The sequence below is a fragment of the Rattus rattus genome, chromosome 14, assembly GCF_011064425.1.
Source record: "Rattus rattus isolate New Zealand chromosome 14, Rrattus_CSIRO_v1, whole genome shotgun sequence".
In the NCBI taxonomy this organism is placed as follows: Eukaryota; Metazoa; Chordata; class Mammalia; order Rodentia; family Muridae; genus Rattus; species Rattus rattus.
The window spans coordinates 36,757,241-36,784,348 of NC_046167.1; the positions used below are offsets into that span (position 1 = coordinate 36,757,241).

At 40.2% G+C, this 27,108-nt stretch overlaps 1 protein-coding gene and 2 pseudogenes across 1 annotated transcript; 1 reads left to right on the forward strand and 2 right to left on the reverse strand.

The window, feature by feature from the left end:
- Nucleotides 1-2,413: 2,413 nt before the first annotated feature.
- Nucleotides 2,414-5,714, reverse strand: LOC116883192 (translation initiation factor IF-2-like). Its single transcript, XM_032884227.1, has 3 exons — nucleotides 5,468-5,714; nucleotides 4,824-5,412; nucleotides 2,414-3,714 (listed from the first exon to the last, which is right to left on the reverse strand). Exons 1-3 carry the CDS (start codon nucleotides 5,712-5,714, stop codon nucleotides 3,630-3,632), a joined length of 921 nt encoding a protein of 306 aa, XP_032740118.1. The 3' UTR covers nucleotides 2,414-3,629.
- A 12,413-nt stretch (nucleotides 5,715-18,127) lies between these two features.
- LOC116883979 lies at nucleotides 18,128-18,656 on the reverse strand (annotated as a pseudogene).
- A 906-nt stretch (nucleotides 18,657-19,562) lies between these two features.
- Nucleotides 19,563-24,759, forward strand: LOC116883193 (annotated as a pseudogene).
- Nucleotides 24,760-27,108: the final 2,349 nt, after the last annotated feature.

Below are 27,108 nucleotides of genomic sequence, written 5' to 3' on the forward strand. Positions count from 1 at the left end.
AGAAGAAAACAGGATCCATTTGTAACTGGGAAACCACCAAGCAATCCTAGCCTTACTCACCATTGTATTCTGTTGCTCCCCTCACCCCAGAACCCAACCTTTATGACATCTCAACATATGTATGTCTCTAGTTAAGTCTCTCTTAAAGAGAGTAGAGAACTGCAATCATTAAAAGGCATATCCATAACTAAATCAATATTGTTACAATGTAAGCATCTGTATACCAACTTAATATTGCTCTACAGAGATTAGCTGAAATAAGGAGAGAAGTTAACACACATAAATACAGAGAAGGAAGAAACTGTATTTACATGTGATGTAACAGTATCTGGAAAGTGTAAGAGAAAACAGTGTAAAATAACTTAGAATTCGGCAATGTATCAGGAAAATGAGCAGAAATCAACAGTATTTATTTGCATAAATAATAACCAGTTTGAAGATATATCTAAAAAAAGATAAAATATGACTAAATTTAATAAGAGCCATACAAAAGTTTTATTAAAAGGTTCTTTCTCAAAGACACGAAAATAAACAAGAAAATAATGGCATTACTTGCTCTCTGTTAATGTTAAAATGTCTCAATGCTATTAAGATGTCAACTGCTCCTAAGTAAACCCATAAATGTAATACAATTCCAATAAGAAAACTAACAGAGTCAGGCAAACCGATGCTAAAATTCACAAGGAAAAAAAACAGCAGAAGAGCAAGAGAAACGGTGAGGAGAAGCGCTGCAGTGGGGGCTACTCAGTCCAACAGCACACCACACCTCAGTGTGATATAGATCTCTATGACTAGGGTGTTGGTACTGGCATAGCACTGGCCAGAAAACCCAACAGAATAGCACACACCCATTTCCATATAGTGTGTGTCAAATGAGCAAATATTGGTTTTCATAAATGACACTGAATAACTATACCAATAGTTGGAAGTAGTAAATTAGATTCATTTAGGAAACCATGTATAGAAATATGCACCATATGGAACTAAACATGAGAAATGAAACTGTATAGTAAGTATGAATTTCTCTACAATATAAGGGCATAGAAAAGCTTTGTATGGTTAGAACTCCAGATGAAATAAGTTTAAGATGACTAAGTTGAATTAAGCAAACAAAGATTTTTTCATGGCAAAACCAAGATAAGCAACACCAAACAACACCAAAGGATGACTAAATATTTTAACATATGCCAGAATTAAAAAAGTAATGTTCTTAAATAAAAAAAAAGTTAAAAAGATGAAGGAACAATACCAAAGAAATGTAGAAAACCAGGCTAATAACTAATTAAATGGTTCTTAAGCATATTTTGAAAGTGTTCAACTCACTTGTAATAAGGGAAACCCAAAAGAAAACTACACTGAGTCAATCATGGTGGTATACACCTGGAACTCAGCCCTCAGGAGAGTACAGCAAAACTTGAAATAAGCTGACAAACTCACTCTTTACAGTGTAATGAGTACTGGAATAGAGGTCATAGAAACATAGACATCTACCCTGGTCCCCTAACCTAAGGCAGAGTTTCACTATTTACTCCAACTTACAGTCCTCCTGCCTTAGTTATTATAATTATCAGAATTATAGGTATGCCCATCTTACTATTTTGCCTAGTCTTGAAGATTTTTCTTTCTTTTAAGATACAGGTTCAGAAAAAGCAAGCAAGCAAGCAAACAAACAACAAAACCTAGCTACACACGGACATAATTCTTCGAAAAAGTGTAAACCAATGGGAACCTGAAGGGTGAGCAGTTTACTAGACTGGGAGAAGAGGGGTCAGGAATGGGGATGGGATCGCCCAAGTAAACACCGGGATTCTGGGTCACAGCACTGTTGGAACTGTGCTCGTGGAAAGGAATGGGGCCAGTAGTGAGTTTAGGTAAACAGTCCTTCTGAAGGTTCTATGTACCAGATTAAGAATAATGTTCAACATGAGTCACAGAGGATTTCAACCAGTGGGGTATGATGAATGTTTTAAATATGAGAAAAAGATCCTCAGGAGGCCAACTATGGGCTAAGCAGGGTCTCAGTAATCAGAATAAATCTAGCCAGCACTCACGAGTCATTGAGCCGCCTCCATATTCAATGAGTACCAATATAGCTATTTGACTGTGTTAAAAAATGACAGAGATCTTATGGGTTAGATGACTACCATCTGCAGCATCTTTGTGGGATTTCATCCATTTTACATAGCATCTGAAGTCAAGGTCATTTCATAACCTTTGAATGGACTGTCCACAATCACAGGCAGAAAGCAGCTCGGTTGTTGGACCGATAGCATCGTCCTTGCCATCTTTTAAACCAAGTGATGACAAGTCCTCTATCCATTACTTTTTAAGCCCATAAAAAGGCAACTGAACCTGTAAGAGCTGAGTTCTGCAACTCTTGTCTTTTTTTTTTTTTTTAAACATTCTTCCCACTGTCCTACATTGGTCACACCTACATCAGTGAAAGAAAGAAGGAAACAAATATGATTTTAAACAGGGCTGGCTCAAACCGGTGCTGCAGTAGTAAAAAGCCATTAAAGACACCTACAAGACCAATATTTGACCAGTTTTCATCTTGGCACACAACAGACTGTATGTAGGAGCACAGCTACCTTGTATTTGCAAGCACCCTGGAAACAAAGATGTCTGCAGCTCACTTGAAGCCCCTTGGCTAGTCACTGGTGCCTCCAGGCCATACTTCAGGACTAAGAGTGATAAGCATAGTATCTTTTCTGGAAGCTCAGGTCAGTGAGAATCACTTTCCCCTTGACTTTTAGGATTAGCTGCAATTTTCAGTGCTCTTGGAGATTGTTACTGTACTTTTAAATCCTAGCTCTACTACATGCTAGCTTGTGAGCTGGGCCTCTGGCCAAATACCTTCACTTAGTGTTGGGGAAGACCACCCATCCTGCAGAGCTAGTGTGGAGATTGTCCTCAGCACAGTGCTTGACGGACAATCAATATAACTTCTATATAGTACTGTTACAAGACCAAAGGCTTTGCTTTCTTTAATCTAAGAATTATAGTATTTTATAAAACAATGGAAACTGTCTCCTTCCTCTTCAAGATCATGGTCTCTTCCCTGGTTAACATTCTCAACTTCCAGTATTTGATTGCTCTTTCACTCATTTATAAAAGAATAAATATACAAGAACCTATTAGTTTGGCAGACCCATATACAAGAAGTGATACTGGTACATTTATTTGTGCTCTGTAAAAAAAAACACTGCTTAGAAAGTCAGTGCACAAGCACCATATACTAGAAGACAAAAATATGTGCAGCTTGTTCGTGTTTGGACATCCCTAAACTGAGAATAATGCAACCATGTATAATCAAAACATTCCCTTAAAAATGGTAAGCATTCTTTCCTAAAATTCTTTCCTATGATTAGTTTCCCCCACCCTGAATGCCCTGAGAAAAAGAGTTGTAATGAAATACCACTTCAAAATAAACGCTGCACTTGCACACTCAGTGGAGAGAGAAGCATGTGGGTCTCCAAACATGAAAGTGCCTGCTGATCAAAGATGCCACGGTCACATCAGGTATCAGAAGATTTCATGTATCCATGACAAAAAAATGAGCCAGTCTGAGGAATCCCACTTTTCACCTTATTTCTAAACAGCATCAATTCATAACTTCCTCTTTTTTATTAAGATTGGGTACAGTTATCAACTCCAAGCATACACTTGCTCTCTTTTGCCAGGAAATCTCTTCCTTCTAACTCTGGATATACTCTAGAAGTAAACAGAAAACAGTAAAATATGTCATCTCATCATAATCCCTAAATATTTTTTAACCTTTCCCCCGTAGAGTTGTGAAAATGAAATTCTTCCTGAGTAGTTCCTTGATCTTTTGGAGAACAAAAAAAAAGACAAAGCAAAATTTTTACACTCCAAGAATCTCAAAGGAACAAAACTGCTCTTAACAAAATTGTTTGGGGGCCATGCTACAGATGGAAACTAGTACCCTTTGCTTGGTAGGCAACTACTGTCATTCAGCTATACCCTCAGCCAAAATCAGTTGCTTCTGACAAGTGACTATTCCATCAACTGTACACATTCACAGTCATTCATTCAGTAAAAAAATTCGGGGAGTTCTGAGCACTTTACATGATAACAGAGAGGAAGATGAAAAGGCTCCTCCTCTGAAAAAAACTAAGCTGTAGAAACATCTTAGGGGTCACAAGAGTCATTTACAAGAATATTGTATCAACAGATACAAACAGCAAAGACTAATAGGATACTCTGAGACATATTAACAAGCAGAAGTCAAAGGAATCCTTCTACACTGTAATAAACATTACCCAATTTTGGAAACGTAATTAAAGTTGTAATTTATTTACAGGAAATAATTTACAGAAATAAAGGTTCTCCCAGCACACATACCCAAATTGTTTGTAAACTGGGTGCTTTCTGGCTTGACAGGTAGGGCGTGGCACCAGAGTTCTCACAGTAGCTCAAAGACACTTGGATGAGCTCTCACGAGTCTGGACATTCTGGTTTCCAAGCAAAGGCCAGTTAATTCTTTAATTCCTCCTAAGTCCCTCAACAACACAACCACCTCAGCGCCACCACATCCGCCCACTCAAACACACATATGCCCAGCTAAAGCACACAAATCGTATCTTCTACTCCTTGCCATCTTTCAAGGAACCAAACGCGGAAGATACCCCCGTCATACAAAATACCTATATTCCCTTCCTCTTCTAGAGGCTAAACCTATACAAGAAGAGCCTATGAGCTTTCAGCTGGACGCGAAGCGTCTAAAGACTAGTCTGAAAAAGCCATTCCTTTAACTGGCACCAAAGACTGGCAGAGAAGCTCGAAAAGCAGCTGCTCTGTACCGGCAAGGAGTGGATTGAAAGCGAGGGAGGTGGAGTGCGGCGCAGGGACTGCGGCGGCGGCCCCAGGTTGTGGGCACCGCCCGGGTACAGCCCTGGGCGCCACCGGAGCGATGCAGGTGACCTTCCGGAGACGCCGCCCGCTGTCGGGGCGCAGTCGGGTCCCAGTACAGGCGGCAGGCGGGACGTGCAATCTCGGCGGCCACAGGCCTGGCCGGTCGGACACACCCCCGCCGCGGCCCGGCCTCCCCAGCCGGCAAGCGCTCACCTGCACCGCGAGCCGCTCGCCCCGCGGGCTCTTGAACCTCGGCTGCGCCGATCGGACCGCGCTCGGAGTCCCGCGCGGGGCGCGGCAGGAGGAATCGTGAGGGCGGCGGCGGCCTGGGCGGCGGCGGAGGGGGAGGACTCCGGCGCTCCGCTCTAGGGAGACCCACCCTCCTCCGGGCCGCTCTGCAGCAGCCGCCGCAGATCACTTCCGGGGCGCGAGGGAACGGGGCGGGGCGCCAGCCGGCACTTCCTGTCCTCGGGGCCGAATACTCTGGCGGCCGCGAACAAAGGCTCTCCGGGCGTGGGGGAGGCGCAGTGATATAGCCTCCAGGCGGACCCAGGACGAGCTACCGGGTTCTCAAGGCGCAATCACCTCCTACGGCCGGGCCGGGGTTCCCGTGTCTCGGTGTTTTCGTCTCCCCAGGACATGGAGAGGCTCCTGGAGAAAGAAGGGGAGGGGGAGGCCGCCATCTTGCTTCTGGGGGCTGCTAGGTTCTCTGGCAAGCGTTTTCCAGCGTGTAGCCTGCAACGTGGCTTGTCGCAGATCAAGTCCTGGGAGGTTGATTGGTCGCCTGTCCTGGTTGGAGGGTCTCGGTAGCTGGCTGAGTGGAGAACTAGCCTCTGCATATGGGCTTCAGGTTCCTTTTGAAGGAGTATTCCCTTTCGGCACTAGATAAGGCGACAGCTTCCGTGGCACACTGATTTAATGTCTTAAATTAGTAGTTGTTTTCTTTAAATCTGCCTACAAGTTTGAGATAGTTTGCCCAGCATCTGATAGCTGCCACACATTCTTCCCTGGACTTTAAAATTCTCTTCCTTTGGCCCCGAATTAAGAACCAAGGGCTTTGTTGGCATGACTACTTAAAAGAATGAATGTCCACTCAGTCAAGTTTGCAATCAAGAAACCAAATACTTGCATTTGAAAGTATGAATGGAGGGAAGACTTGATGACTTTACTAACTGTAGTTAGAGTTTTAATTTAAGATATTTTTTCCAGTATGAAAAGAAGTTGGTAAATCGGATCCAAATAAAGGAAGTTACCTCAGAGCAGGGATCAGTTGTTCATAGGGAAGACTGAGTACCATTTATCTGTCTTAAAAGTTCTTCCAGGGCTGATGAGAAAGATGAGGCTGCAGAAGGAGGCAGGAGGCAGATCATGGCCGACGTTTCTGCTGTCTATTAAATTTTGGAAGTAGAATGGCTAAGTTGTTTGTAAGTGGAGGACGGATTATTGGGGGTGTTAGGCAGTATAGCAAGCTGAGAGTAGATAGTGAACTATTGCAGAAGAGGAAGGAGAAAGATCTTTGTAACAGTGCCGGTAACCATCTTAAAGAGATGATTTCCCAAATGATGAAGCCACATAAGCTTCATAAGCCAAATAAGAATTGTTTGCTGAGCAACTAGAGGTTAAGAGAATTGGAAGTGAATGTTTTGCTTTTGCAGGGTAAAAGTGTATACTCTGTGTGTGTGTGGTGTTGTCCTGGCCATGTAACTAAGGATAACCTTATACTTCAGACTCTCCTATCTCCGTCTCCTAAGTGCTGGTAATAGAGACCTGCACCATCATATCTATTTATGCTGGAGTTAGAACCCTGGGTTTCATGTCTAGTCAGCACCCACTCTGCTCCTAGAGCTGTATCCATTGCATGATGGTGTACTTTACTGAAGAGGTAAAGGAGAACGGACATAATTTATGGGAGAAGGGTTTCTTCTTTTTTTCTGAAGTGAGTGGTGTTATCTAGTGGTAATTGCTGTGTGCTGCATTCTGAGCTCTGGAGAGGGCAGGAGGAGCTGAAGTTAGGCACACCATAGGTTTATATTACCACATTCAAGCAGATGCAGTCTCACTTTGTTGAGCATAGTTTCAAAACCTTTTCTCCTTTGTGCTTTACTTGAGAGAAATTTTTAAAATACTATATTAATACACCTTACTATCCATAGCCATTCTAATATTATTCTAATACCTAGTGGTCTGCATGAAGATATATGTGGAGGTCTCCACAAGAGACAGGGGGAACTGAAATCCAAAACACAGATTGAAAAATGTCCTCTTACTGTAAAAAAGAAAGAAGGCCTAAATAATGAATATGGTCAATAAGTTAGCTTCATTATATTCAATAACATGCATCCTTGATTTTTGAGTGTATTCTTATAACAAACTATGTAATACGTTATAAAAAGAAAGCAACACATTTTATTCAAGTGTCCTATTTATTATTATTTTTCTTGACTTCCAAGACTCAAACTGCCTGTGTATTAGGGACATTTTGGGACATTTTTTCCCCCTAAGGTACAGGGTCTGAAATACATTAATTAAACTGTGACCTTATCCCCCTTCCTTGACTCTGAGCTTACACAGCTGCTTCCTCTCTAGCAGCATTTGGTTCTTCCGGCTTCTCTGATCTAGTTTAATTCACTGTCTGATTGTTCCACCCGGGTTGTATAAATACTCTCTCTACTGCTCTGTCCTTATTTCTGCACTTCTCTGGGAAAAACCAATCTGTTTATAAAATAGCTCATTTTAACAAGGGTCATTTAAATTAAATTAGAACTCTGCATGAAGATATGATAATATTCTGTTGACATATATATATCCATACCCATACAAGAACAACTAGGAACTGAGGCTAAGATATGATAATAGCCCTGGAAAATAATGTAAAATTTAACAAAGCTAAAGGGGATCTCAGTTTTAATTCTCACAGATGCTATTCAAAGGTCATTGTTATACTATGTCAATATATCAAAGAGCACTTTAAAACACTAATTTGGGTTCATTTCTGGTGATAAAATGCATAATTTTATTTATAACTAATAAGCATAAAATCTGTTATGAAAAGACTGAAGAATTTTGCAGGGAATCAAACAGAATCAAGTGTATCATCCCATGTAAGGGAAATATTTCATTTGGGTGGTCACTACAACCAGATTATGGTTTCTAAATCATACAGTTATAAAAGGATAATGTAAAATACCTTATGACTAACTATATAGTAAAAGTACAAAATACCACACAACTATAGATCAAAAATTTTATATTATTAACATTTTTCATAATAGATCAAAAAATGGGACACTAGGTACAGTGGTGAATGCCTATGATTTCAGCAGTAGGAAGTTGGAAACAGATCAGGATTTCATGGCCATCCTTGGCTACACGGTGAGTTCAAGGCTATTCTGGACTGCATGGGAACCTGTATACAAACACACTCATAATCATCTCAAAAATTCAAATCAGAGCATTTTAAAATAAGCAATACAAAATATCTTCATCTATGTCAAAGCTTCCACAACAAGAAGGACTATTAGCATCTTTATACAATTTTTCTATACAAAAAAAGTTAATATTTGATGAAATTTTACCTGATTTAACCCAGAGCAAAGTAACTTCTAGAACAAGCAAATGAAAACTTGTGTTTGTCTTTCTTATCCTTACCACAGTCCAGCTATGGTTCTAGGAATTCTACAGATGTTATTGCATTAATTCTTAACATTATACAACAGAATTTGCTAAAAAATGAAATTTGCAAGAAAAAATTTCTTTTTGTCTCACCTCTCCATTCTGCATTATCATGCAATCACTAAGAAGGTGGCCAAGCCTGGTTAGAGTAATTTACCTGAGACTTATGAGGCTTGGGGCAGTTATTGGCTCTATTTGGTGCTCTGTGCAATGTTGGACTTTATTGGAACCAGAGCTTCCCAAACCTACTCATTCCTCAGAGTCTGAGGGAGCAAATGCCTTCTAGTTTATCTAACAAATCTATTTGGTGGCAATGAAGAAGTCCGAATTTCTGTAACCCTGATGTTACACTGCTTTCCCTTTAACTGTATAGAAAGTTCAAAAATGTGTGGTCCACTAGAGTAATGTCTAAAGTTGTCAGAACTCTGTTCTTTCTGTTCTTACTAGTGTAGCCACATCGATGAGGCCATCTAGATACATTCATATTGGCATTATACACATAGTATCTGTCCTTAGCCCCTACTTAAGCTTACCTCTCTCCATGGCAAGCTATCAGCTTAAAGTATAAAACAACAAACCTGTTCTGGCTTTTGTTTTGTTATTGATTTTGTTTTGTTGTTAACTTAACAGAAGTTAGTCATCCAGGGAGGAACCCTCAATTGAAAAAAGTGCCTCAACCAAATTGTTCTGTGGGCAAGCCTCAGGGGTGTTTTCTTGAGTAATGACTCATGTGGGTGGGACTAACTCATTGTGGTTGATGCCACTTCTGGGCAGGCCATCTAGAGTTGTATCAAAAAGCTGAGCAATCCATGGGAAACAAGTCATTAAGCATCATTATCCCAAGGCCTTGAGTTCCTATATAATGAACTGTGGAAAGTATAAGCTGAAATAAACCCATTCCATGAGAATGCACCCTATGGGCCTTATATATTTACATACTCAGTCCCAGTTGACCTGCTTGGAAGGATTGGTATTCAAATCCTTGTTGGAGGAGATGTGGCATTAGGAAGGTTTCAAAAAAGCCCAGACTAAGCTTACTTAGTCTTGTGTGTATCTTTAGCCACGTTGCCTAAGTTCTAGAAATGGGCCATGCTACCAGCCCCCACCCAGCTTCCCTTGAATCCATGGATAAAAGACACAATTGTTCCTTTTCAATTTGCCTTTGGACACAATTGTTGGGCAGTACTCTCTCCCTCCTGGAAAAGCATGCTCTTAACAATATGCTTTATCTCTGCAACTAAACCCTAAATCTCCCCCTACTCTAGATACATCTACCCACCTATAGGAGTGGCCACAAGTCCCTGCTCCTCCCAAGACTTCACATGGCTGCTTGGTTCTCTCTCTAAAGCTTGGCAAACCTTTTTCCTTCCTTGTGACTGTCTCTTCCTCCAGGGACCCAGAAGTCCTGCCTATTCCTTCCACCCAGAAATTGGCCCATGGTTTCTTTACTGACAGATCAAGAAGCAATTGGGGAACAGGACCTTAGCATCAGAACCACCCCTACAAGTCTCTTTTTGCCTGCTGTCAGGAGATCAGGATGTAAAACTGTAAGCTACTTCTGCAACAACATGCCTGCCTGCCTGTTGCTAGTTTAGTGGCAGACTAATCCTCTGAAAGTATAAACAAGTTCTTCTGTCCTACCTTATGCTTTCTTTTATAAGAGTTGCCTTGGTCATGATGTCTCTTCACAGCAATAGAACAGTAACTAAGATTTTTGATCATGGCATTTTATCACAGCAATAGGAAAATCTTTACCTCAATGTGCAGAAAATCTGCACACAGATATGCCCCTTGAAGTTTCTAAAGTAAAATTGGGGTTTTCTTTCCCATTCAACTAAATACAATATGCTTTTTATTTATTATTAATGTTATTTCTGAGTACTTATGAAGTGTACCATGAAGTACTATGAAGAGTACAAAGATAAGTAAAACAGATAAAGCCAAAACATACAATCATAGTCTAAGTTTAAAAAATGTAAGTTTTGCTGAATTTTAGAGATTCTGTAAGCATTCAGTAATAAGATAGAAATACTCAAATGATAAAATCTCATGTAACCGTCATATCTAACTGAACGTGAAAGTATTAGAAGGAACAATGCAATTGATAGTCTCAGAGGCATTAGTTGGATTTTCTAGGCATTGGTAGCCTGGAAGGTTCCTGGAAAGCCTGATCCTTAGTCAATGGTGGAAGATTGGAAATGTGTGGTTGTGAATTTTTTTATGTATTAAGTTTTTGTCCTTATTTTTGGGAATTTTATGTTTAATCTGCAATAAAACATGTATCACGTTCTCCACCTCCAACTTCTTTCATACTCCCCCAACCTGCCTCCTCCCTCTCTCTCTCTCTCTCTCTCTCTCTCTCTCTCTCTCTCTCTAATAAATTACTAAGCTTAATTAAGTGCTGTTTGTATGTACAGGTGTGGGGTTGTCTACTAGAACATAGGAATTCTATCAGTTGGTCATATTTTCAAAAAAGAAAGATTCTGTCTCAGAAACTATTGGCCGTCAATAGATCCACGGTAATAGATGAAGCTTGGATATCATCTAAACAAGAATTTTGGTTGGCTTGATCTCATGCCAGTCTCACGAATGTAACTTCAGCTTCTGTGACTTCATAAGTCAGATATCATGCTATGTCCAGAAGCTGTTGTGTGTGTGATATAAAGGTCCCATTTAGAGTCAAGCACTTAGACTCATTCTCAAGACTTTGATTGAATATACATCTCCCCATTGACTAGTGTCCACTGCAAAATGAAGTTTTTCTGACAAATGTTGGGAGAAGCCCAGGTCTTTGTGTAGTGTATAAACAAATACAGTTTGACAGCATGGTCATTTAGCAAACTAAATAGCAGGTTCTATCTTAAGGCCTATGATCTCCTTAGACGTGGGCATTTGACTAGAATTACAATACTAGGCAAGAAATTCCTCACGTTGAAAGAGCCAGAGTTGGGGCCAATCTGGGACCAGTGGCAAAATTCCCACCACAAACCTCAGAGCACAAGGACCCCTCTCTTCCAGGAAGGAAAAAGCTGGTTTAGTTCCTGGAACAGCTGCAAGCCAAACTCACACAAAGCTACCTGGCTCCCAACTGAAATTCATGAACGACACACTCAGTCCGATCTGAAAGTTGCTTCGCTCCACCAAATGAGCATAGTACCCTGCCTCGTTAGCACTGTACAAATTCTGCACAGTTGTTTGCAAGGTCTATAATTCTCTTTTAGAGTCTGCTCAGGGTTGTCTCCCCTTGAAGTGGGATGACCCTGACATATCGGAATGATTAAACTCTTGTTTTTGCATTGATCACTGCCTGTGTGAGTCTCATTCAAGAGGTCCTGGAAGAGGTTCAATTTGGACTTCACAACATGGAGCAGGTTTCTCATCAGAAAACAACAGTCATGCCATTATTGCAACAGTGAGCACATCTTTCCTGGCAAATAAGTATTACAGCATGCAGAGTCAAGTTTGGATAAGTCTATTAATATTTTTTTCTCTCCCATCAACCTGAGTAGCACCTCTGACACCAGGAAAGCTAGATACCAGGGATGTTGTTTCCTGGTCACTTTGACAGTGATCTATGTCCTGCATCCAAAATGTATAGTGTCTTCAGCAACAGATCATCATGTAGTCATGGTGGTTAACCAGGGGCAATGGCAACAGCAGGTGTTTTGGAGGCTTCTGGCACCTTCATTACTAGTAACTCATTGAGAGGTTACTAGTTATTGCACTTAATAACCCATGTATTCTGGGGGTGACATTGTCCAACCATGCTAGGCACTTCTGTTAAAATTTATTAAGTTGTTATTTTTGAAATTAACTTATTAACTAATGGGATTTTATAAGACTATGTCATATATCCTTTGTTTTGATTAATGTACCCATTGTCCTATCTGTCCCCTCCCTCATCCCCTCATAATCCTTTACCCTGCAGTATTTTTCACCCATTTTTTTCATTTCATATGAATTCTATTCTCCCTCCAATTACTTTTTAAAACTGTGTCGTGAGGCTTCTATAGGGCATTGGTAAGCTTCATGCTCACATGTGCACTACCTATCTAATGTCTCTTGGGTATTTTAATGGCCATCAACTCAAACCCATAATGTTCAAACTAAATCACCAAACTCAGATGTGAAACTTTCCTTTGAATTTCTATTTCTTTAATATCCACTCAATTGCCAGATCTTCCCCACTGCTATCTCTTGAAGCCATTCATTTCACTGTTTCCGTAGTCATGTTCTTAATTCAACTGTAATCACCTCCCTATTATTTCTGATGTATAAGATCCAATCTTAGCCATGCAACCATCCAAGTCTGGGGAAAAATGTGATCTTACAATCCCTCTTCTTAAATTTCTTGAATACTTGCATTAATCTCAGATAGTTGGAGGTGTGTTCCTTGGGAGGACAAGAACTGCATGTTTTGTGTATTGCTATGATTACCATGTTGGTCCAGTACTGATTTTTGTCTAAGATGAATGAATCATAGGAAAAAAATTGAAAGCTAAGTTTCCACTATATTAAAATAAGCTGGGATATACTGCAGTGAGGGGAAAACTTAAAAATATGAGTGGTTTTAACCTCATGCTTGTACATAATACATGTATAGTTTGCTGGGTTTGTTTGTCACAATTAGAAACTCTGCCATTAGAGACACCACAATGCCTACAGAGGACCTTTCAAATGTTTCTCTGACTTTGAAATGGCATATTTCCACTCGTGTACTATTCTTGTTCAAACTACATGTCCATAGGGAGAGGGATACACATGTCTGTATGTAGCTCAGTGATAGGGTCTTCTCAGGGTGTCAATATAGTCACTTCTAGTTGCATATGATATGAATACAGCTCAGTCTGCTTAAAGGTGATGAGGAAAACATCCTTGGTTTAAAAAGAGAACATGAGCTCTTAAAATTGAAGTAATGATATCAATTAAAAAGCAGGAATGCATCTAGACCTCACCAATTGGGAGCCAAAACTGCCTAAGTCTTGTCTCTTGCTGTAGGTTTGCTTCAGTCTCTGTCACAGAATGACTGGCTGTCCTTAGCGCCCCTGATGCTTCCAAGTCTCATACTCCTTGCCAGAGAAGGCTAAATTTTTGTCATTCTTTTTTCAGTTTTCTTAATAAATCTGGGTCATAGAAGTTAGGTATACATTTCCAGACCACCAATTTGTGAACCAGTTAATACAGTCAAGAGAACAAATTCCATCACCCACCCCTCAAATACAGAGGTTGTGATGGCTAATTTTATGTGTCAGTGTGGCTAGACTAGCTAGTTCATAATCTAATCTAGATGTTTCTGTGAAGGCAATTTATATGTTTATATGTTGCTGTTTACAATTGGCACTTCAAGTAGATGGACAGATGTTGGCAATTTTATGCAAATCATTCCACAAAGTGTATCTTCAGTTATACAAAGATGACAAAGAATTATATCCCATAATTACGCAAAAATGTTGGATATTTTGATTATTTTAATGCTACTTTGGTATTTTATATGGGAAGTAAAGAGTTTTTTGGGTTTTTTTTTTTTTTGTTTTGGGGAGGTTTTTTTGTTTTGTTTTGGTTTGGTTTGGTTTTTTTTTTTTTTTTTTGTTTTTTTTTTTTTTTTTTTTTGGTTTTTTTTTGGTTTTGATTTTAGTTGTTTGTTTGGTTGTTTTTGTCCTTAAAATTAGATAGAAAATCTTGGGTGCACCCTCATGTGTATGCATGAGTCTTAACAGCTAAGATGTAGAGTGTATCCGACCATCTGCTGGGTTCCAACTCAGCAGACCAACCAGGGTGGAGTTGATTTGAGCTGCATGGAAGAACCTGTTTCATTTTTCCCTTCTGTTTTCCAAGGAACCACAGACTAATCACTGTCAAAGAGAAGGAGCTTAGTGTTCTATGCTACTTTTGTGTTTGCATGGGACTTCTAGCGATAAAGGGAATTTTAGCTGTAAGTGGGTGTTTAATGTACTAATACACTTCTGCTTGCCAAACATTTGTAAAATGGGAGTTAAAATATAAATCCAAATGTCTCTGTGATTTTTTTTTTTTGGTTCTTTTTTCGGAGCTGGGGACCGAACCCAGGGCCTTGTGCTTCCTAGGCAAGCGCTCTACCACTGAGCTAAATCCCCAACCCGTCTCTGTGATTTTTAAATGCATATTTAAAAATGTAATCTATATCTCCCACCCTTCTACTTCTGACTTGTGATAAAACTTTCTCTTTGGGGGCTTACGGTGGGCAAGGGAATAGAGGAAGAACTCACAAAGAAAAAAAATAAAAATAAAGCAACAAGTTGATATTATAATGAGGTTTTAAAATTTTAGACTTATGAAAAAGTATAGGTATGGAAAGTTTTCAAAGAATTTTGCCATGACCTCTGGCATTCTATCAGTTTTCCATTGAAAAGAGCATGGTGGTTATGAATGAATCAAAAAAGTGAAGTAAAACTAAATTGCAGCCATCCCTTTTCATCCCTTTTACCACCAAGTATGGCAACATAGCCTCTCTACCTGTGCGTGCCCAATCTATTCTAAAACAACAATAAAAGTAATGAGTTCTATTAATTTCTAAATGCAAAAAGAGTAATATAGAAGACATGTATCACTTACCTATAACAACTAAAGATTTGATTTACTTTGAGAGAAATTATTAGCCTATGTGTTAGGTTTCTCCCAAGAAACAGGACTGGTTTTGTATGGTTGTACATGTTGGGGAGGATGAGAAAGAGATTCATATGGTAATAACTGAAACCTCCAACTGAAGTCACAGGATAAAGTTCTAGTCTGAAATGTCCAAGTGTAAGTATGGAATAAGTTCACATCTTTGAGTTTGGTGTTTTGACAAAGGGTCTCATATAGCATGGCTGTCCTTGAAATGCTTCTCCTACTTCTACTCCCATGTTCTTGTATTAACCGGCTTTATGTTTTAAGTTTTTGAGCCAGTAGTCATTGCACCAATAAGAGCCAATATTTTAATAGAAGACCAAAGTCAAGAAGAAGGAAAAATTGTGGAAAAGATGGGCCACAACAAGAGAAGGTGTTTTTCTATGCCTGCCCCAGTTCCTGATTAATGACACAGAGACTATATTTATTTATAAACTTTTGGCTTTATAGCCAGGCATTGTTTCCAAGTAGCTTGTAACTCAAGTATCCCATTTATGCTGATCTACATCTGCCACATGGCTGGTTAGTTACCTCTCCTTCCTTCTCAGCCTGCTTCTTCCATGTTCAGCTGGCTGAATCTCCTGCCACTCTTTATTTCCCAGAGTTCCCTTCTTTCTCCAGAAGTCCCATCTTGCTATTCTGACTTTTGGATATAGGCCTTTTATTTTAATCAATCAGAAGGTGCCTCACAAAGGCAAGGAATGACAGAGACACATCTTCACACAGTGTACAAAAATATCACACATCCAAGAAGAGTGAGAGGTTAACTGGAGATGAACAAAATTCATTAGATACATGTATTGAATTATCAAAGAATTGTTAAACTTTAAACAAGGAGAAGGAGGGGAAAGGAGGGGGAGGGACAGAGAAGAGAGGGGAGAGAGAGAGAGAGAGAGAGAGAGAGAGAGAGAGAGAGATTTGAGATTCAGCTTTCAGCTCCAGGTCTAGAAAGAGGTGCTTCCTCTTCCCTGAGGAAGGTCAGCCCTTTTCTTTATTCTGTTAATTAGAAAAGAACCACACTTCATGATGGAAGTCAATCTGTTTCACTCATGACCCAATGTTAATCTTTTGTATAAACAACCCCAAACGTATATACATGCAATATCTATATATGACACACCTATTAATACAACATTCCTGAAACATAGTGTTTTTTTTGAGAGTCAATGTCAATGGCGGCCACACTGCACGCCCAGTAATCCCGAGTTTCTTAGGAATGCATTCCCCTTGTGATTCGGGTAATGATGACAGATCTGAATTCTCCAAAGTCTATGCCAAGGAGTTTCAGAATGAGAACATATTTTCCTGGCATGTGATCGGTTTAATGGTAAGGGTGTGGTAAAGATCTGTTCCATTATTAGATAAGAAAATCTGCTGGAGTTGTGTTTTAGGAAGACTTCCTTATCAAAGGAGATACCAATAAAGGGCCTTGGGATGCTCTGTGAATGTGTTGCTAGGCACTTTTATAAGCCATTTTTATATCAGCTTAAAATGTTAAGTGAACATATGAGAAAACCAAAGTCCTCTGTGTCAATCATCCTTCCATATCGCCTGTCCTTTCCCTATAAGCCCTGTGATATGAGATAATGACTCCTTTGTTATTTCAGACAAGTGATCACAAGGTTTTTATTACTGACCAAGGCATAACATAAATACACAAGTTCTATCCTTACATATTTCAAAATTAAGTTAATCCTTATCTAACAACTGGTAGGAAATCCAGTATTTCTTTTCATCCTTTCTGGCTGATTTTTCCAAAGCCATTTTGGTGATACTGAACTCTTGAGCACTAGGCTGATCTAGTCATAGGAGATTTCTTTGTTCAATTAAAAACCCACTTATGTTAGACATACAAAGTCTTTGTGTGTGTGTGTGAATATAACTTCACTGAGGACAACAGGTATGTTTGCATAATAATAGCATTAAGTTCCCACTGGTGCCTATGAACTCCATAGTCATCACTACTGCACCAGTGTACACATTTTGCCTGACAGGTTGGTATTGTAGTTCACAGGGTTCTCAACTGAGGAAGACTGCTGATTTTTCTACTTTAATAGCCTGTATTTTCATAGCACCCACTATGAAAGTTAGCCAATAGGGAAGAAGCTTCCAACTCAGTTCCAGCTGCATTTGTCTATGCCCTAATTCCAAAATATGTTGTGTCATCATAAGGTCTTACCATCTGGCTATGGTGGACGACAAAGATTAATGATAATAGCCTGTGTTATTTTGTTGGCCTCAGAACCTTCCTAACTAACAATTCATGGAAGCTATTCCATCAAGCACTGGGATTTTAATTTAATAACATGGCTTCTAGGGGCAGCATTATCCACTCATGCAGGCTATATCCATTAAAACTCTTGTTTTAATTACATTTTAAATTTTATTATATACTAGTTGATCCACATGATTTCACACATCTTTAGTTTTGGTTGTCCCTCCCCAATCTCTTTCTCTTTTCCATCACTGTACCTCCATTTCTGCTTAAGCTTTTCCATCCTCCTTGTTCTCTTTCTCTACTTTCTTGTCACAAATGTTCTACTATTTCCCAAGCAGAGGAAATTTCAAGCATCTCATCTTATAGCATGATTATTACTCTGTTAAAACCAACCACCAAATGGCTCCCGGAGGCCAGATCCTACACCCAAATCCCTTCTTTGTATTGACAGTGAGTTGATTCTCCTTTTGGAGTAAAAAAGCAAAATAATATTTCATAGGAGAACCAGAAACTGCCTCAGTGGGAACAGAAACTATTTACATTAAATAAAAAAACTCAGCTGCAGGCTGCGTCTGCACAGTGCAAAAGCACTCTGTGACTTGGAGACAACCCATGGAGACAGTTTATGACACTCGGGACCACAGAGTCGCACGTTTGCCACATGAGAGGAAAGCAGAGTCCAGAAAAGAGGAAGTGAGGGGGTGGGAGTGTTCTGGTTCACTTCTGGTTTCAGATCTAATTAGACAGCCAATCTAGTCCTTCATAGAGCCCATTCTCACTGGTGGCAAAGGTGGCCTGAATGTATCAGTTCCTGTGGCGTAGAAAGTGCAGCCCCAACTCATCTGTGATTTTGGCTGGGTTCATGGCATGGGGAGGTCCTGATTGTTAGAAACACCAAGAGAATGGCATCCCAGCACTCATTTCAGCTAGCATCTTCATGAGCTCTTCATGGTCCTCATTCACATGCTCTTTGTCATTGGTAAACCACTGTGAAGATAAAGGTTTGGGTGGTCTAGAAGTAGTGGTGCTACAGGGGCTGGATCTTGTCCTGGCTGCTCACATCCCAAACTTTGAAGCTTCAACTGTCTCCATGTTGAAAACCAATGGTGGGAATGGTAGTCACAATTTCGTCCAGTGTATATAGAATTGTTGCCTTCCCTGCAGCATCCAGCCCACTATGAGCATTTCTTTCCTTCTTTTTTCTTCCAAAAAGTCTCTTGAAGAGATTTGCAAAGATATTCCCCATGCTTGTAGACAGGTGGAAGCGATACTGGCCAGGGACCTCCGCACAGGCTGCTCCCAGCCAGGTGTAGGTTTCGCTCCCACAAGATGGCGGACCTTTAAGTCACTCTTGTCTGGTATATTTTCACAGTTATGAGAAACCTAATTAATTCATACACATAGAAATTTGGCTTATTAGTCTTGTAAACATGTTAAAAGTAGTTACAGAAAAATCAGCAAATGGAACTGTTACTGTCTCTGCCTGTTTACCGTATCTATTTAGCAATATACTACTCTTGACAGGAGGAGTTTTTCCCATGCGTAGGTAAATGGAAGAGTCCTTGACTCTGAAATTGGTTATGTTCCTGATTTCCTCTTGTCTTGGGGCCAGGAACTTGACCTGTTCCTATGCTTAACTGGAGAATGTGATGCTTATAACCCAGCCATCTTAGAGGAAGAGGCAGGAGGACTACAATTCAAGGCCAGCCTAGATTGCATAGCAATACCTTGTATCAACAAAACAAAATTAAATTAAACACTGAGAAGAGTTGCACCCACGAAACAATTTTGTCTTTTTATTTACCTTTGTTTTACCATTTAACCTTGTGCTTATATAAAATAATATCTGTTGAAGGTTCTCTTCAGAGCACATTCAATCCATCAAAGAATTATAGCATTTAGATAATGCTACTAATTTTCCTTATCAGGTTGCTAGGCTGTAAGAATAAAATACCACAAACTGAATGGCTTTAAGCAACAGAAATTTATCATTTCATAGTTCTTGAAGCTATAAGTATGAGATCACTGTGTTATTGAGGGTTTTTTTTTATTTTTTACATTTATGTGTGTGTGATTGTGAGAACACATGTACCATGGCAGAAGATGGAGGTCAGAGGCAAATTTGTGGGAATTGTTTCTCTCCTTCCACAATATGGCTTTGAAGAATTTAGCTCAAATCATCAAGCTTCTGGCAAGTGTTTATTCTTATCCACTGAGTTATTGAGTTTTGTTCTTCTGACACGGAATAAAATCTCTCTTCTAGATTCTGGATTCATGGAAATCTATCGTGTTCCTTGGACTGCAGAGGAAGTACCTCAGTATTAGTCATCATTCTCCCATGGTGGTCATGTCTGTTGTACTGGAGTAAGGGCCCATTCCATTTCAGTATGACTTTATCTTAGTTATATCAACAGTCTTATCACATAGGATCACATTGTGAAATATCAGAGGTGAAGAATTCAGCATGTGAATTTGGGGATAATATAATTCAATGCATGGCACTTGCAGCTAAAATTGTGTTTTATGCTAGTGATTGCTTTATATTACCAACCGATGTTTGCGTATGTGTCAAATATTATGGTGGTCATTGGGAATACAACAATAAATGAAATACAGTTATTGCTCTAAGGCAAGTTCATTTTATGGGTTTGTGCCTCTTCATTTACAGCTCATAACCCCTAAGGAAGAAGAAATAGGAGGAGCTTAAATGACTGGATTACTAAAAGGAATAACCATGCTCAATATTTGTTGAATGTCATTCAAGCATTGTGATGGTTTGTATACACTTGGTCCACTGAGTGGCACTATTAGGAAGTGTGGCCTTGTTGGAATAGGTGTGTCACTGTGAGTGTGGGCTTAAGACCCTCACTCTAATTGACTGGAAGTCAGTCTTCCACTAGCAGCCTTCAGAGGAAGATGTTGAACTCTGAGCTCCACCTGCACTATGCCTGCCTGCATACTTCCATGCTCCCGCCTTGGTGATAATGGACTGAACCTCTGAACCTGTAAGCCAGCCCCAATGTTAAATGTTGTCCTTATAAGAATTGTCTTGGTCATGGTGTCCGTTCACAGCAGTAAAACCCTAACTAAGACAGAAGTTGGAACCAGGGACTGGGATATTGCTGTGCTAGGCCTGACCATGCTTTTGTTTGGAAAAAAATGTAGATTTGGGGACTTTGGATTTGAAAAGCAGTAAAATGCTGTAAAAGGGGCTTAATGGGCTCTCCTAGTAGGGATATGAAAGACTTTGTTACCAAGAGTGATTTGAATTGTGCAGACCTGGCCCAAGAGGTTTCAGTGGAGAAGAACTTCAGTATGTGGCCTAGAGACTACTTTTTATAGTATTTTGATGAAGAAAGAACATGGCTGCTTTTTGCTCTTGTTTGAAGGGCCTGCCTGAGGCTAAGGTGAATAGACACAGATTAGTCGAATTGATAAAGGAAGTCTCAGAAACACCCATCATAGACTTTGTTTTCTGGTTAAGTCTCATGAAGAGTGTTTTGGATAAGCATAGCAAGCTCAGAAAGGAAAAATATAAAATATATAGTTCAAGTATTAAAGGGGCACCAGGAAGTGAAATGGAGCTGAATCCTGTGTTCAAGAATACTAACTTGAATTAAGGGAGTGGTGACCTTGGTGTAAGATCCTACCCAGCTAAATTTAAATCCAGGAAATTTAGTCTCAGGAAGTAAAGCCAGGCAGAATTCAGGGCCAGCCTGAGACACAACAAGTTCTAGGCGAAGAAAAGCTTAAATCAAGGCATGGTGGTACACACTTTTAATCCCAGGAGACAGGCAAGATCTGTAAGCAAGATCCATGACAGTCAAGTTTAGGCAGGGAAGGAGTTGGAAAAGAGGAAGCTAATAATAATGTAATAGAACAAGGGGGCAATGTTCCTGTTCCTGCAAGCAGCAGAACTGGGCAGCTTTGGCCACGTGGCTCTGGCTTTATAGTCAAGAGAAGGAGACTACTGGGACAATTGATGTTGGTCAGCTGGAGCTAAGAAATTGTGGTGATTAAGAAGAAACCAGCATCACTGAGGTGAAATCTTCTGGGAAGTATTTTCTGAGAGCACAAAGAAGCTTTGTTCTAGAGATAGCCAAGGTTGTACCTCATGCTGCAACTGGACTTAGTAAGATGTAAGAGCCTTACACAGTGAGAGGCTATGGAAGGCCATTGGTGAAGGTGCAGCCTCAGGTGTAGTTGATGGCCCAGGACTGAAGGGGTCATGCAAAGGATTTGAGGCTTAGCACTGTGAAAAGAGCCTATGAGAGGCTATTGGTGAAGCCTAGTTACAGCAGACATCCTCAGTATATTGGAGACGCAGGTACCATGGGATGTTAATCATCAAGAACAGCAGTGACAGTGGAGGGGATCAACCTGAGTTTAGAGTGCTACAGAGGGCAGAGCTGGAGAAGTGATGCCAGGCCTTTGGAGAAGCCCAGATTATCATGTATAGATCCCAGACATTGAAATAAGAATCTGTATCATTGAAGTTGCCTTGGGGACCTCAAGATTTTTGAGATGCCAGTCATAGGAGATTGCCTGAGGAATGCTGTTAACAGGGAGTGGAACCATCCCAGGAAAAGAAGTTTGTTGTGGTCAACAAAGACGAAAAAGGAGTTGGAGATCTGAGAACTGCTTTGACATCAAACATGGTGATGCACAGTTTGGAGTTTGCCCACCTGGTTTCCTGTTTTGCTTTGGAGATTACAGTTAAGTGACTGGATGGATCTCAGAAGAGATTTAGAACTTTGGACTTTTAACATTGTTGAGACTGCTGTAGACTATGGGGACTTTGGAAGTCGGACAAGATGTACTTTTTATTATGCTATGGCTAGATATGGCCCCCATAGACTCATGTGTTTGAACAAGCCTATGAGAGCCAGGGAATGGAATGTGATGGTTTATATATGCTTGTCCACTGAGTGGTACTATTAGGAGGCATGGCCTTGTTGGAGTAGGTGTGTCACTGTGGGTATGGGCTTAAGATTCTCACCATAGCTGCCTGGAAGTCAAGTCTTCTGCTAACAACTTTTAGAGGAAGATGTTGAACTCTCAGCTCCATCTACATGCTGTCTATCTGGATGCTGCCATGTTCCTGCCTTAGTGATAATGGATTGAACGTCTGAACCTTTAAGCCAGCCCCAATTAAATGTGGTCCTTAAAAGAGTTGCCTTGGTCATGGTGTCTGTTCACAGCAGTAAAACCATAACCATGATAAGCATCATCATATTTGTGATATATCTTATTTTTAAAGCAGCACTGCAAGGTGGGTACTTTTGTAGTCATTCCATCTACACATGAAGACACCAAGATTCTTAAGAAGTCTATCAAGGGGCAGATAGAGACTCTAAATGCAGCATCGTCTGCCTCTTAGCAAGTTTCTCCATGCTACACAATCACACAATATATTCCTTTCAGTGGTTGGAAGACTTGAAAAAAATCTTTCTTTTATGTGTGATGCATTTAAGGTAACCAATCAGCTAATTTCTTCTTTTCTTCTTCCCTTGCTGTTTTACTTGACAGCATCTGCAAATTCATTTACTACTTCTACCAAGTTTTAGTCCTAAGAAAAAAATGTTATCTTCTTTTTTCTCCCTCTCTACCCACACACTCGATTTCCTCCACAAAGCATGCTGGGTCTGGGGCTGTATCTCGGTGACAGAGCAGTTGCCCAGCCTTGGGTTCAATCCCAAGTAAAGGCACTGATGGGTCACAGTATCTTTACTGGGAGAGTGACTGGAAACAGGTTGTTTTACTAGTCTAGGATGGAAACATTTAGGTCTTCAGAGGAAAAGTCTTTGAAGTGTGGAGGGATGCAGTGAAGTACTCTTCAGAAGGAAAAGGATCCAGTTTAGGCCCTATCCACTGGTCCCACCCTGACACTGGATCGTTTTCCTTCCTGAAAAGCACTTCATTCCATCTCTTCATACTTCAAAAAATTGTTCTTACTTGAAGCTTAAACAAAAACATTACTCAGCTGCTTTTGCTTTGGATTCCAGTGTGTAGAAAGAACTCTGAGCAGCCAACAAGCTGCTCCAGCAATGGAAACATGTCAGTATTGACAACAGCTTAGTAAGGCCACCTCTGCAAGGAAACATGAAGTGTAAGGAGCCTAGGTGAGCAGCTTCTTGGAGTTTCTTCTCTAAAAGCAACCTTGGGATCAATTAAACAAGCTTCCAGACACACATTTCTGTCTTTCTTTTTAATAAGTGCCAGGGTTCTGGAAGGAAAAGTATTATGTTTGATTATTCAGTACACTATGAATAAGTACAGAAAGAGTATTTAAACTAAATATTCTCTTTTACGTAAGGATCCTTTTCATGTCAAAGAAGCTACAAATCAAAAATAGTCCATTAAAGGAGACAATACTTGCATTTCCATTCTGTTGAATGAAAGTGAATGGCTTGTTTTAGTGGTACAAATATATTTATGTATTTTTCTCTTATTGAACATAGATTTTTTTTCATAAAATATATTTATTACTGTTTCCTCTTTCCATATTCCTCCCCGTTCCTCCCCACCTTTCCTCCATTCTGGTTCCATGCTCCTACTATCTTGTTAGATGGCAAGCAGGCGCGCTCTCTTTTTCTGACTAGAACCATGGAAGCTGTACAGAGAAGAAAAAGAAGGTTGCTGCTGTGCCAGAAACCCTTAAAAAGCAAAGGAATTTTGCGGAGTCGAAGGTGAAGCAACTGAGGAAGAAGTTTGCCCTGAAGACACTGAAAGACAAGGAGGAAGTTCATCTATGAGAAGGCGAAGCACTATCACAAGGAGTATAGGCAGATGTCCCGGACTGAGAGTCACATGGCTAAGATAGATAGCAAGGAAAGCTGGGAACTTCTATGTGCCCGCAGAACCAAAACTGGCCTTTGTCACCAGGATCTGAGGTATCAGTGGAGTAAGCCCAAAGGTGTGCAAGGTACTGCAGCTGCTTCGTCTTCAGCAGCTCTTCAATGGCTCCTTTGTTAAGCTCAACAAGGCTTCAGTTAACACGCTGAAGGATTGTGGAATCATACATTGCATGGGAGAACCCCGACCTGAAGTCAGTAAATGTGCTCATCTACAAGCAAGAATGGCAAAATCAATAAAAAGCGGATTGCCTTGACAGATAATTCCTTGATTGCTCAATCTCTTGGTAAATTTGGCATCATTTGCATGGAAGATCTAATTCATGAGATCTATGTAGTTGGGAAATGTTCAAGGAAGCAAATAACTTCCTATGGCCCTTCAAACTATCTTCCCCATGAGGTGGAATGAAGAAAAAGACAACTCACTTTGTAGAAGGTGGAGATGCTGGCAACAGGGAAGGCCAGATAAACAGGCTTGTTAGGCAGATGAACTAAGGTTTTGACCATGGTATTTTTATAACCTGGTCAGTTAATAGTCACATCTTGGCAAAAAAAGAAAGAAAACAAACAGGCATCTAAGGAATAATAATAAATAAAATAAGATAAAACAAAACAAACCAATTAGAACAGGAAAAAGAACAAAGAAAAAAATGAACTAAAGAAACAGCACAAGAAACCCATAAAGATACAGAGACACATACATTTATAAACACAGGAACACCATAAAAGCACAAAACTTGAAATATATATATGAAAAGAATCTGTAAAGGAAAAAACCAAAGTAAAACTCTTGATAAAGAACCTTCAAACCCCAAAGATGCCATTGAGTGGCTTTTGGCTTTCTGTTGGCCATATACCGCTGAGAATGAGGCCTACTCTTAAGAGTGCTTTGATTCGGGCTGGAGAGATGGCTCAGCGGTTAAGAGCACTGACTGCTCTTCCAAAGGTCCTGAGTTCAAATCCCAGCAACCACATGGTGGCTCTGTCATAGGATCCGATGCCCTCTTCTGGTGTGTCTGAAGACAGCTACAGTGTACTCACATATAGTAAATAAATCTTAAAAAAAAAAAAAAAAAAAAAGAATGCTTTGATTCCCCATTGAGACTCCCTTGGAGAAAACTAATTTTTCATTTGCAAATGGCTATCAATTAGATATAGCTTCCGGATTAGGGATGGGATAATATGCCCACTTGTTTCAGCTCTAGAACCCCATCTGGTGCACACCTGTGTAAGCACCATGTATGCTGCCTCAAACTCTCTGAGTTCACACATGTCCAGCCCTGCTGTTTCTAAAAGACCTTGATTCCTTGGTGTCCTGCATCACCTTACATCTCTGTCTTACATTCTTTCTACATCTTCTTCCACAGAGTTCCTTCATCACTGAGAGGAGGCATTTGATGGGGACATCCCTTTTAAGGCTGAGTGTTCCAAGATCTCTTCTCCATTGTGTACTGCCTGACTGTGGGTCACTATATTTGTTACTTTCTGTATCAAGAAGAGCCTTCTCTGATGATGGCTGAGCAAGGCACTGATCTATGAGTATAGCAGAATGTCACAAGGCATCATTTAATTGTGATATCCCTACATCAGGATTTGTTTTTGTTTGTATTTGTTTTTTCCCTAGGTCTCTGATCTATCTAGTCTCAGGTTCTTGGCCACCCAAGAAGCATTGAGTACAGGTTCCATCTCATGGAGATGGCCCTAACTCACATCAGATATTGGTTGGTTACTTTAACAAGCTTGATGCCACTATTGCACCAACTTATCTGAAGCAGGTAGTCCTGGCTTCTTTAGAAGCACAGTTGTGCCATGTGGTGTTTTTCTGGACATTGTCTTGTGAGAGAATGTTTGACTGAAGCAGACACATGAGAAGGCATGTGAAGTTTTGCTGGAGGGGATGCTTCAGAGGACACATGATATTTGGAAAGAGTATAAATGAAACTCCATAAATAGTGAGAGGTCACTCTTGCATTGCAATACCATACTATGCTTTGCTGGTCTTTGATGGTCTTCACTTCATAGAGAGAAATGCATAAAAATTTTTGTCATGGTATTCTGGCTGATTCTGGTAATTTCCATTGACTCGTACTGATTTGACAGAGCCTCATGATTTCTGCTGGATCATGCCACTGCTACTGATTCATGCTTGGTGTTTGCCATTGAACTGGACAATTGGTATCCTGACAACAAAGAGCAAAATCTCCCCAAAGAGCTACTACAAAACAGGTCCACAACCCCCTTTTCCTATTAACCTTCTTTCTCTCCAACCTCTGGTCACTGGGCTAGAACAGAGGTTGAGGCATTTAAGAACCCTAAATAAAGTAGAGAAAAATCTAAGTCTATACTTACCTTTGAGGCAGGTCACCATTGTAGAAGGAAGAGTTTATAGCTGTGTTGGTATTCTTTCTCCTTTGGTAGCATGTGAAGTGTCTTCCAGTACCGTGAACTCATGGATATTAAGACTCTAGGTAGGAACCTTCTTGACTTTTCTGTGTTCAGCGATGCATGTATGATTATGCATCTTCAGCATTAGGGCCTTTCCATCAGTTTGTGGAGAACAAACAACAGCCCTGGGTTATTTGCAGGTTCCTAGGGGACCTCTTTCCCCAAGAACTAACTCCATTAGAAATGGCTTGTTACAGAGATATCTTTTGAAAGTCTGGAAAGAAATTGCCATTGGAAGCACAAACTGAAAAAGAAAGTCAGTTTTAACAACACAGACTCATATATGCTTCCAAAACCTTTCCCTTTAAGTTTTTATAGACATAGCTGGTTTATTTAATCTGGTGGTGTTACTCCTCCAGCACAGCCATTCATTTCTTCAGTAGGCATATGTTGAGTATC

Coding starts and splice junctions, on each gene's coding strand:
- LOC116883192 (XM_032884227.1), bottom strand. CDS start 5,714: ATGCAGAGGCTAGTTCTCCACTCAGCCAGCTACCGAGACCCTCCAACC. Junction 5,413..5,467: donor ACGGGAACCCCGGCCCGGCC/GTAGGAGGTGAT, acceptor GTCCGCCTGGAG/GCTATATCACTGCGCCTCCC. Junction 3,715..4,823: donor TTTCAATCCACTCCTTGCCG/GTACAGAGCAGC, acceptor GTTTACTTCTAG/AGTATATCCAGAGTTAGAAG.